Source organism: Cetorhinus maximus, chromosome 12 (assembly GCF_964194155.1).
Source record: "Cetorhinus maximus chromosome 12, sCetMax3.hap1.1, whole genome shotgun sequence".
NCBI lineage: Eukaryota > Metazoa > Chordata > Chondrichthyes > Lamniformes > Cetorhinidae > Cetorhinus > Cetorhinus maximus.
The window spans coordinates 30,792,702-30,805,158 of NC_135890.1; the positions used below are offsets into that span (position 1 = coordinate 30,792,702).

The window sequence follows — 12,457 nt, forward strand, 5'->3', positions numbered from 1 at the left end:
CTTATTTACCATGATGAAGTCCAGAGGAACAGAATTTCTCACAATGAGATGTCCACTTACATTGAAGAACCAACTCTTGACTATATTACCTACTCCAAGCCCTGCTGGTATAGGCACTATCTTGGTTTTACTGTCAAGGGCAGTAGGTCAAATTGTGCAGATGGTATCAAGTTAGGAGGAAGAATACAGAAGATAGGAAGAGATCATAGGCAAGTTAATGGAACGGGCAGATATAGTTCAATGCAGAGAAACGCCAACTAGTATGTTTTCAGAAGAGAACTGTGAAAAGTATATACTAACTGGCAAGGTTCTTAATAAAGCAGAGGAAACAGATACGTCTAGGGCTGCACATACATTACTTTATTCTTGCAATGTGGATGATACTGGCAGGGAATTTACTGCCCACCCACAAACTGCCTTGAGGGGGCTAAGTAGCAGCTATGTAGCATTTGACCAGTCACATGTTATGGCCCTGGCAGATTCCCTTCCTTGAAGGATAGTAGTGAACCAGTTGTGTTTTTATAACAGTCTTTTTTGCTAAAAGCCTACTAGTTATCATGCTCTGGTGGGATTGAGCTCATGGCCATGGTTTACTTATCTATCCTAACCATTGGATCAAAGAAGTGATGTTGAATTTGTATAAGATATTGGCTGGCTTCAGTGGCAATGCTGCATAAAATTCTGTGCATCCCATTATAGGTGAGAATGCTTGTTATAGACCAACAAATCTGTGGAAACATGGGAACACTGACTCAGATTATTACCAGAAGAGTGAAAGGGGAGAGCTATTAGAACATGGAGAGTTTTATGATAAGTGGCTGCTGAAGCAGAGATAACAATTTTAAAAGAAATTTATTAACAACTTGCAGAGGAAAAAACTCCAAGTCACTTCACAGAAGTGCAATCAGCCATAAAATGACACCAAACCAAATGACATATTAGGATGAATGACCATTAGAGGAGGAGAGGTTCAGAGAGAGATTTTGGGTCTTAGGGTCTAGAGATCTAGACTTGGTTGTCAATGGTGGGGTGAAGGGAGTGGTGGTGGAGGGGATGCAGAAGAGGCCAGAGTTTGAGGAATGCAGTTTTCAGAATATGGTAGAGCTGGAGAACATTACAGACAGGGAGGAGATAGGCCATGAAGGGATTTGAACTGCAGGCACTTGGGGACTGGGTTCAATGTGGGTCAGAAAGCACCAAGGTGGTGGGTGATTATACTTTGATGGCGGTTGCAGGATTTTTAGATGAAACGAATTTTCTGAAGAGTGGCGGATGGGAGATCATCCAGAACAGCACTGGATTAGTCGAATCTCAAGGTGACAGGCATGGTCAGCTTCAAGTCAAATAGGGTGCCAAAGTTGAGAACAGTCAGCTTCAACCTAGGACAGTGGTCAGACAGCTTATGATATCAATGGTAGACTTTCTACTAGAGGTTGAATACAATATTATTGGACTTCCAATGTATAATTAGAGGTTAGTGCAGCTCATCCAGGATTGGATGTCAAAGAAGCAGGCTGACAACAGAGACAGAAGAAGGGTTGAGACAGGTGGTGGAGAGGTAAAGCTGAGCATCATCAGTATACATATGGAACCTTATGCTTTGCCTTTAGATGATGTCTACAAGAGATAGCACATAGATGAGAAATATCATTGTTCCAATTTTAGGTCCTTGAGAAATCCCTGCGGTGACAGTGCAGTGGGAAAAGAAGCCATTGTTAAAGATTAGAAATAGCAGGGTTCCAAGCTTAGATCTTTGTAAAATTTCTGCAATAACATTTGTGGGAAAAGAAGCCATTGTTGAAGATGCTCTGGCTACAATTATGTAGGCAAGACTGGAGTTAATTTAGAAAGATACAGGGAAAGAGGATAAGAAAGAAAACTCCAGTTGCACCAGCACAAACGTAACAGGCAGGATGACCCCTTTATGCACTGCTGATTCTATGAAATATCAAGCACCAGGATGGTTATTTAACATCAAAAATTAAACTTTTATTTTTAAAAACACCTTGTTCCATGGAATATTTACGTTGAATCCTATCCCTTTGCCTTTTCCAACAGCATTGTAGTCAGAGTCCTTTAAATAGGGCCAAAACTGCTGGTCTTCGTAACGATGCCATGACAAGTATAGAACACTAAAAGAAACCAAAGGCATTAAAATACAACGCCTCTTGTATATTAAAAAAACATTAAAAATTACCATCCTCCTGGGACCCCAAGATAAATGCAGCATGCCTATTTCCATCCTAGGTGAAGTCAACTAACTCAGAGACCAGAGACTGAATCAGCTTAGAACTTTTTGCCAACACAGCTGTTAGGAGAACCAAGTTTATATGGAAAATTAGGTCACTTCTCTATGATAGGAACCATAATAAAACCACTGGTTCAAGATAGATTTCTATCCTGTGATGATCACAAACATTAATATTTATTTTTGTAAAAACACAAATGAAACGCTACCAACCTGGGATCCTCCTCAAATGTGTATTGAGTTCCTTGGCCATGATGCACATCCCAATCAACTATCAGAATCCTGGAAGAGAAGAACAATACAAACTATAATTGCTGTATTCAAAACAAAACTAGTTTTCTAATTAAAAAAAAAATTCACCTCTTCGTTCCATATGTTTTTTTTGCATAATTCGCTGCTATAGCTACGTTATTGAAGATACAAAATCCGCAGGCTTCACTCTTCTGGCTGTGGTGACCTGGAGGTCTGAGAAAAATCAGCAAAAAAATAAACTTAACGTATAAACATATACGGTTGATTGATTTTGCTCAATGTACAAATATGAAATTATCTTGTACCTGACCAATGCCATCCCATTTCTTACTTTACCCAACATCACTGCATCAACCAGTTGTAAAGTTGCTCCCAGAGCCACTTTGGCACATTGATAAGAATTCTAAAACAAAAATGAAACTTCGATCAAACTAGCGATAAAGCCAACACACAGTATATAACTGAAATGATGAAAAACTCAGCCAGCAATTAATGCACAAAGAACTACGTTGATATTCAATTCCACCACAGTCTTTAACAGTTTATCTAGTTGATAAATTCTCAAACATATTCTAGCAATCAAAGAATGCTTTATTTTCTTGTCTATATTTACTTTTTAGACACATTATTAAATGCTGGTTAATTATATTAGTGAAATTAGTTTTGCATTCCTCTGGTAAAAAACCAGTCATAACAGCTTGATTGGAAATCTGCAAAACAGCAGAATTTTACCCTTGGTGTGCGGGTGCGCGCCCAACACGCCTCTGCGTGAAATAAAGCGTGTTGAAGTCAGACGAGCGTCCCGACGTCAATGCACACTCTCACGATATTTTGCTAGGCAGGCGTGCAATGAAGACAGCGGCCCGCCCACCATTAATGAAGTGGCCAGTTAAGGCCCTTGAGAGACCAGTTGACTCCAAGTTTACGTAGTCCATGTGATTTTCAGGCCAGTGCACGGGCAAGCCACAATTTGCAAAACCTCATCCACGGGCAGGAAAAGAGGGGTCAGTGGGCTTCACAAAGCGAATAGTGAGTAGTTTTGGATATCACTTGCTGCTGCTTGCTTCTGTGAACAGGACAGCTTCATTTCGCCTCAGCAGTGCGCTGCTGATCGTGGGCGGTGGTCGGCTTCCCAACCACCCCCGGCGAGCCCGCATGCCAAGGGTAAAATTTTGCCCATGGTTCACATAAAATTCCAACATGTTCTTCACTGTTTTTATTAATGCAATGACTCATGCTATGGTACAGACTCAATCATTCCTGCACTACCTTATACCAGTAGTTATTCTTTTCACATGGACCCAATGATCATCAGCAAGTTATTTGACTACATTGGGAAGAAAGGGTGTCGCTGACCCTGTTCTCATTCATTAACAATCTGACAAGGGGGGGTCACAGGATAACAGTTACTAGAGGGGTCTTAGATTACCTATATTTTCGTTAACCCAAGGATGTCCCTTAGCCGAGAAATGCCAACCCAACAGTGGTACTTCCGTCCTGAATAGGATTAGCTTGGTAAATGCAAACCAGAGCTCAGCCTTCCTATTGCGTTTTTTAAAATTATTGTTAATACAAACTTTTTGCATTGATAATTCAATGTTTACTTGAAACTTTGCATCATACAGCACTTGTAAAATAAATAAAATATATAAAATGCTTAATGTGAAGTTATCAAGGCTGGTGTTGTACATGTTATCCCAAACAGAATATTCCTACTTTCAAGACTTCTCGCTGAACTTAGAGCGAGCGTATCGAGTAAAAAATCATTTTTATTTACATAGCCCATTATCATGTCCACAGAATATCCCAAAGCACTTCATATCCAATAAACGGTGGTTATATGGGTAAACAGTGCAGCCAATCTGCTGCATTAGGATCCCGCAAGCAACGAATGAGTTGAGGACGTACTTTGCTTTTCAGAGTCTGTTGTGTTCAGAATGTTAACAAGGACCAGGAAATCTTCCTACTCTGAACAGGTAGATTGGGTTTAACATACAAACTAGGACCAATAATAAGCTATTCACCCCGTTAGCCTGCTCAGTCATTCAATAAGATTATGGCTGATCTGGTTGTGGCCTCAATACCACATGCCTGCCTACCTTTGGCTTCCTTGTTAGTCAAGAATCTATCTACCTCTACCTTAAAAACATTCAATGATCCTACCTCCAACACTCCCTGGGGGAGAATTCCAAAGACACACGACTCTCAGAAAAAAATTCTCTTCCTCTCCGTCTTAAATGGAAGACCCCTTATTTTTAAACTGTCTCCCCAATTTTAGACTTTCCTACAAGGGAAGCATCCTTTCAGCACCCACCCTGTCAATTCCCCTCAGGATCTTACATGTTTCAATAAGATCACCTCTAATTCTTCTGAACTCCAGTGGATCAAGGCCCAGCCAGTCCAATCTTTCCTCAAAAGATAACTAACCCACCCCCCATCTCCCCCCATCTCAGGTACCTCATTCCTCGGAGTTCTGTAATCCCTTCCTATTCAAGTAATATGCTGCCTGCTATTCTTCCTGCCAAAGTGGACATTCACATTTTCCCACAATATACTCCATCTGCCAAATTTTTGCCCACTCACTTAACCTTTCATAGAAACATACAAACTAGGAGCAGGAGTAGGCCGCTTGGCCCTTCGAGCCTGCTCCGTCATTCAATATGATCATGGCTGATCCTCTATCTCAATGCCATATTCCTGCTTTCTCTCCATGCCCCTTGATGCCCCTAATATCCAAATATTTATCAATTTCTTTCTGAATATACTCAGTGACCTGGCCTCCACAGCCTTCTGTGGTTGAGGATTCCACAGGTTGACCACCCTCTGAGTGAAGAAATTTTTCCTCATCTCAGTCCTAAATGGCCTGCCCCATATCCTGAGACTATGGCCCCTGGTTCTAGACTCCCCAACCAAGGGAAACATCCTCCCTGCATCCAGTCTGTCTAGTCCTGTTAGAATTTTATATATTTCAATTAGATCCCCTTTCATTCTTCTAAACTCTAGTGAATACAGGCCCAGTCGAACCAATCTCTCCTCATACGACAGTCCTGCCATCCCCGGTATCAGCTTTGTGAACCTTCGCTGCATTCCCTCTATGGCAAGTATATCCTTTCTTAGGTAGGGAGACTAAAACTGCATGCAATACTCCAGGTGTAGTCTCACCAAGGCCCTGCATAACTGCAGTAAGACATCCCTACTTCTGAACTCAAATCCTCTTGCAATGAAGGCCAACATACCATTTGCCTTCCTAATTGTTTGCTGCACCTGCCTATTTACTTTCATTGACTGGTGTACAAGGACACCAACATCCCTTTGTACATCCACATCCCTTTGTACATCCACATTTCCCAATATATCACCATTTAAATAATACTTTGCCTTTCTGTTTTTCACACCGAAGCATATAACTTCACATTTATCCACGTTATACTGTATCTGCCATGTGTGCCCACACACACTTGTCTAAACCGCCCTGAAGCCTCCTTGCAACCTCCTCACAACTCCACCCAGTTTGTGTTGTCAGCAAACTTGAACATATTGCATTTGGTTCCCTCATCTAAGTCATTTATATATATCATGAATAGCTGGGTCCCAAACACTGATCCCTGCGGTACACCACTAGTCACCACCTGCCACCTGGAAAAAGACCCATTTATTCCCACGCTTTGTTTCCGGTCTGTCAACCAACTCTCAATCCATGAATAAACTGCAGATTCCTCACACCCTCTTCACAACCTACTTTCCTACCTACCTTTGTATCATCAGCAAATTTAGCAAGCATACATTCGGTCCCTTTATCCAAGTCATTGATTTAGATTGTAAATAGTTGAGGCCCCAGCACTGACCCCTGTGGCACTCCAGTCATCACATCCTGCCAACCTGAAAATGACCCATCTATGCTTACTCTGTTTGCTATGAGCTAACCAATCCTCTATCCATACTAATATGTTCCTCCTATGCCATGAGCTCTTATTTTGTAAACTTTGATGTGGCACCTTGTCAAATACCTTCTGGAAATCTACATACAGCACATCCACAGGTTCCCCTTTATCCTTCCTCAAAGGACTCCAATAAATTAGTCAAACATGATTTCCCTTTCACAAAACCATGTTGACGTTGACTGATTTCATTGAGATTTTCTAAGTGCTCAGCTATAATCGCCTTAATAGTAGATTCCAGCATTTCTCCATGACAGATGTTAAGCTAACTGGCGTGTAGCTTCTTGCTTTCTTGAATAGAGGAGTCACATTTGCCATTTTCCAATCTGATTGGGCCTTTGCAGAATCTAGGGAATTTTGGAAAAGTAAAACGAATACATTGACTATCGCAGCAGCCACTCTTAAGACCCTCGGATGAAGTTCATCAGGACCCAAGGACTTGTCAGCTTTTAGTTCTAATAATTTTCGCAGTATCCTTTCCCTGGTAATTGTAATTGTTTTAAGCTCCTCTCTACCTTTTACCTCCTGATTCACAATAATTGTTGGGATGTTATTTGCATCCTCTACAATGAAGACAGATGCAAAATATTGTTAATTCATCTGCCATTTCCTTATTTTCCACGATCAATTCCCCAGACTGTCTGGGGGACCAATACTCGCTTTACTTACTCTTTTCCTTTTTAAATACCTGTAGAAATCTTACTGTTTTATATTTCTAGCCAGTTTGCTCTCGTACTCTCCCTCCTTACTCATCTTTAAGTCATTTTTGCTGTTCTTTATACTGTCTAATCTTCCGACTTGCTACTCATCTTTGCAGAATTATACGCTTTTTCTTTCAATTGATACTATATTTAACTTCTTTAGTTAGCCATGGATGGTGCACCCTTCCCTTAGAGTATTTCTTTCTTATTGGAATGTATCTTTTCTGAGTATCCTGAAATATCTCTTTAAATGTCTGCCATTGCATCTCTACTGACCCATCCCTTAAACTAATTTCCCAGTTCACTTTAGCCAGCTGTCTTCAGGCCCTCATAATTGTCCTTATTTAAGTTTAAAACACTAGTCTTAGATCCACTTATCTCTCCCTTAGACTGAATGCGAAATTCAATCTAATTATGATTATATTTAGGAGCGCCTTCACTATGAGGTCATTAATTAATCCTGTTTTATTGCACATTACCAGACTTAGTGTAGCCTACTCTCTGATTGGCTCTAGAATGTATTGCCCTAAGAAACTGTCCAAAAACACTCTTTGAACTCATCATCCAGGCTACCTTTGCCAATCTGATTTGTCCAATCTATATGTAGATTGAATCACCCATGATTATCACCACACCTCTCTCACAAACTCCCATTGTTTCTTCCTGTATAACCCATCCTACATTGTAGTTACTGTTAGGGGGCCTATAAACCATTCCCACAAGTGACTTCTTACCTTTACTATTTCTCATCTCTATCCAAACTGATTCTACATATTGATCTCCAGAACTAAGGTAATCTCTCTCTACTGTACCAATGTCATCCTTCATTAACAGAGCTACAACTCCACCTTTTCCTAGCTTCCTGTTCTTCCTAAATGTCATGCACCCTTGAATATTCAGGTCCCAGTCTTTGTCATCTTGTAGCCATGTCTCTGTAATGGCTATCAGATCATACATATTTATTTCTATCTGCGCTGTCAATTCATCTGTTATGAATACTATGTGCACGCAGATACAGAGCCTTTAGTTCTGTCTTTTTACTATTTTTGTAACCTCTGACCTTATCTGCTGATGCACTCTTAGGTTTGTGTACACTGTCCCTTTCTGCCACCTTGCTCTCTTGCCTGTCTTCTCTATTTATCACATCTTGCTAAACTTGATCTTATTCCCTCACTATTTAGTTTGTCATCTCTACTGCCCTAGTTACATGGCTCGCCAGAACACTGTTCTCGGCATGATTCAGGTGAAGACCAGCCCAACAGTACAGCTTTGACCTTCCTTAGTATTGGTGTCAGTGCTCCATGAATCAAAACCTATTTCTCCCACACCAATCTTTGAGCCACGCATTTACCTCTCTAATCTTATTTACCCTACGCCAATTTGTTTGTGGCTCAGGTAGAATTCTGAGATTGTTACCTTTGAGGTTCTGTTTTTTTAAATTTAGCCCCGAGACAAATAGCATTTCATCTGCAAAACAGCATCCCTGATAAAGCAGAACTTCCTCAATGCTCTACTGACATATCAACCTAGATCAGGAGTTTACAAACTTTTTACCTTTATAGACTCTCACGCTTCTACCAATGAGAATATGGTCTTGTTCAATCAATCCTTTTTACATCCATCAGAAAGCAATCTTCATCAACCCATTGGTCATGTATTTAAAAATCTGAAAATACAGCAACCAAAATTGCCCAAAGGACCAGGAAATCTGGGTTGATCACCAAAGATTGTGGCTCAGATCAAAACTGTAGGCCATAGGTTGGAAATACCTAGCCTAAATTATGTGACTATTCATAGAATAGAGTCTTGAACCCAAGTCCAACACAAATGAAAATGCAATAAAGCTGACACAGTGAAAGAAATAGAAACATGATTTTAACCGGATACCAGTTAAGAAAAATATATTTTGTTGCAAGTGGAATTTTACTCACAGGGTGAAAATAAACATCACCATAATTGTATGAAAAAGTCTTCAGCTCTTCAACAGTCATAGAAGCAGTAGATTTCACAGCTTCTATATAATCCAAACTAAAGAAAGAAAATACTTTAATATGATCTCATTCAAACAACAGTTTAACTAATTAGAAATTGTTAGACATCCACTGGCAAAGTATATAGGTTTAGCAATAGCCACATCAGAACGGGAGGATATGGGTCAAAGTTTCTGATCTTAACTGGGTTGACAAGGCAGACAGGTCCTAGGAACAACTTATGAAGTGATACAGGTAAAACTGTGGTTCCAGGCCATCCACATTTGGTTGGGCACACCCCAGTGCTTCAAAAAACTGGTCACATACTATAAATGCAAGTTAGTATTCGTTGAACTCAAATTCATTGGAAATAGTTAGAAGATCCAAATTACATAATGTCATGAAAGAAAATTCATTTAAACAAGACATTTACTGAAGCACTAACTCATCACCCAAAACTTAGTTTAATGTTTGGTTAAAAAAAAAACTTGACTTTAATTTCAGAATACATACACATTTTCCATTATGGAACAGGTTATGTACTTCAGTATTAAAATGATAACCCACTTAAGAGTGCTCAGGCTTCCCTCTTTCCACATGTTGGCCTACTCACGAGAAAGACCACATTTGACAGGAATTATTTTGCCACTTGCTGTTTGCCAGCTGTGTGTGTGCCTGGAATCGTTTTTTCATGCACTGAATCAACTACTAAAAAAAAATTAATATAATTGAAAAGTTAAAGAACTCAGACTGAATGTTACAGCAAAGCCAGGGAATGACGGCACTGAAATATTTAAAGAATGCACCAAGAGGGACTGAGCAAAGCAGAAAAAGGTATGAAATCCAAAACCTGAACCTATTTAGGGTAAAATTGAAGATGATGAGCATATTGAGGAAAGAAAATTTGAAAAAAAAAGCATAGATCTCCTCAAAAGACACTATACCAATACTCTTAAATGCAAAGCAGAATACAGCAAGAATACAAAACACACCAGTTTGCAAATGATTATACAAATTGGGGCATTAATTCACAGTAACCTTAAAGGTTTTAGATGTTGAAATATTACTGCAGTATTTGCAGTCAGCACATTAGGATATCATAAAATAATGGTGTGAAATTACAGGATTTCTTTTATTGCCGTCATCATCTTAGTTTTGCCGAGTGATGTAGGCGTCCACAGTCTTCCAAACTTTCCGATAATAGCAAGAGTGGGTGACGTCAATGTTGGAGTTCTGGTTAAGCCAGTCTAAATGTTATCTAGCTGCTTCCATCACTGTCAGCCTCATGCTCTTCTTGCATTAATCTTTCTGGTGGTGATTGGGCATTCCAACCCTTTGCATGACAACACAAAAGAAAAATGGAGTTCTTCAGGCATGTTATGACCAAATGAGGAGGGGTAGAATGGCTCCCCTCTTTTTTACCCCACTCCTCATTAGACCACAACAGGTTTTTTTTTAAATAAAAAGGGTACACTTGTCCATTCAGTGACTGTTTAACTGTTTATGAGCTGTGACTGTATAAGACACAGACAGACAGTTTTCTTTTTAAAAACTTGCAAGGAAATGATTTGTTTATTAGTATTTATTGTACTGAACACCCAGGCTAAACAAAATAATAAAAGCGCTCCATCCTTCACATGCTAATGTGCTCAAAAGTTCCCCCACACACAGATAGGCACACAAAATAAGTTACAACATAGGAGGATAGGTTAAGCAGATTTAAGGTCCAATAAAAATGAATAATATACAGGTCTTGTAGGTTGGCTGGTTTCAGACTGGACTTATAGCATCTGCGGAGAGGAACACAGTTAACGTTTCGAGCCCGTATGACTCTTCAACAGAACTAAGGCAAAATAGAAAAGAGGTGAAATATAAGCTGGTTTAAGGGGGGGTGGGACAAGCAGAGCTGGATAGAGGGCCAGTGATAGGTGGAGATAATCAAAAGATGTCATAGACAAAAGGACAAAGAGGTGTTGAACAAAAACAGAAACAGAAATACCTGGAAAAACTCAACAGGTCTGGCAGCATCGGCGGAGAAGAGCACAGTTGACGTTTCGAGTCCTCATGACCCTTCAACAGAACTAAGTAACATTAGGAAAGGGGTGAATTATGAGCTGGTTTAAGGGGGGCGGGGGGGGGGTTTGTTGGGACAAGCAGCCAGTGATAGGAGGAGATAACCAAAAGCTGTCACAGACAAAAGAACAAAGAGGTGTTGAAGGTGGTGATATTATCTAAAGGAATGTGCTAATTAAGAGTATAAGACAGGACAGATAAGGTACAGACAGCACTAGTGGGGGTGGGGGAATACTAAAAGGTGGAAATAAATAATGGTGGAAATACATTTAAAATCAGTGGAAATAGGTGGGAAAAGAAAAAATCTATATAAGTTATTGGAAAAAACAAAAAGGAGGGGGAAGAAACAGGAATGGGTTGGGGATGGAGGAGAGAGTTCAAGATCTAAAATTGTTGAACTCAATATTCAGTCAGGAAGGCTGTAAAGTGCACATTCCTTTAGATAATATCACCACCTTCAACATCTCTTTGTTCTTTTGTCTGTGACAGCTTTTGGTTATCTCCTCCTATCACTGGCTGCTTGTCCCAACAAACCTCCCCCACCACCGTTAAACCAGCTTATATTTCACCCCTTTCCTAATTTTACTTAGTTCTGTTGAAGGGTCATGAGGACTCGAAACGTCAACTGTACTCTTCTCCGCTGATGCTGCCAGACCTGCTGAGTTTTTCCAGGTATTTCTGTTTCTGTTTTTGTTTCGGATTTCCAGCATCCGCAGTTTTTTGTTTTCATCAAAGAGGTGTTGAAGCTGGTGATATTATCTAAGGAATGTGATAATAAAGGTACAGATAGCCCTAGTGGGGGTGAGGTTGGGGGGAGGGGATCGAAATAGGCTAAAAGGCAAAGATAAAACAATGGATGGAAATACATTTAAAAATAATGGATATAGGTGGGAAAAGAAAAACCTATATAAATTATTGGAAAAAAGGGGGATCGGAAAGGGGGTGGGGATGGAAGAGAGAGTTCATGATCTAAAATTGTTGAACTCAATATTCAGTCCGGAAGGCTGCAGAGTGCCTAGTCGGAAGATGAGGTGCTGTTCCTCCAGTTTGGGTTGAGCTTCACTGGAACAATGCAGCAGGCCAAGGATGGACATGTGGGCATGAGAGCAGGGTGGAGTGTTGAAATGGCAAGCGACAGGGAGGTCTGGGTCATGCTTGCGGACGGACCGAAGGTGTTCCGCAAAGCGGTCACCCAGTCTGCGTTTGGTCTCTCCAATGTAGAGGAAACCGCATTGGGAGCAGCGAATGCAGTAAACTAAATTGAGGGAAGTGCAA

At 40.3% G+C, this 12,457-nt stretch overlaps 1 protein-coding gene across 3 annotated transcripts in view; it reads right to left on the minus strand.

Moving 5' to 3' along the window:
• The window catches only part of LOC144687342 (polyamine deacetylase HDAC10-like), a 54,707-nt gene that overhangs the window by 32,447 nt on the left and 9,803 nt on the right, over positions 1-12,457 (minus strand). For all 3 annotated transcript variants that reach the window (XM_078553330.1, XM_078553331.1, XM_078553332.1), the window contains exons 4-8: positions 9,071-9,167; positions 2,806-2,903; positions 2,609-2,713; positions 2,462-2,530; positions 2,006-2,132 (exon numbers count right to left, since the gene is read on the minus strand). In XM_078553330.1, the coding sequence (XP_078409456.1) occupies positions 2,006-2,132; positions 2,462-2,530; positions 2,609-2,713; positions 2,806-2,903; positions 9,071-9,167 (496 nt within the window). The remainder of the gene's footprint in view (positions 1-2,005; positions 2,133-2,461; positions 2,531-2,608; positions 2,714-2,805; positions 2,904-9,070; positions 9,168-12,457) is intronic.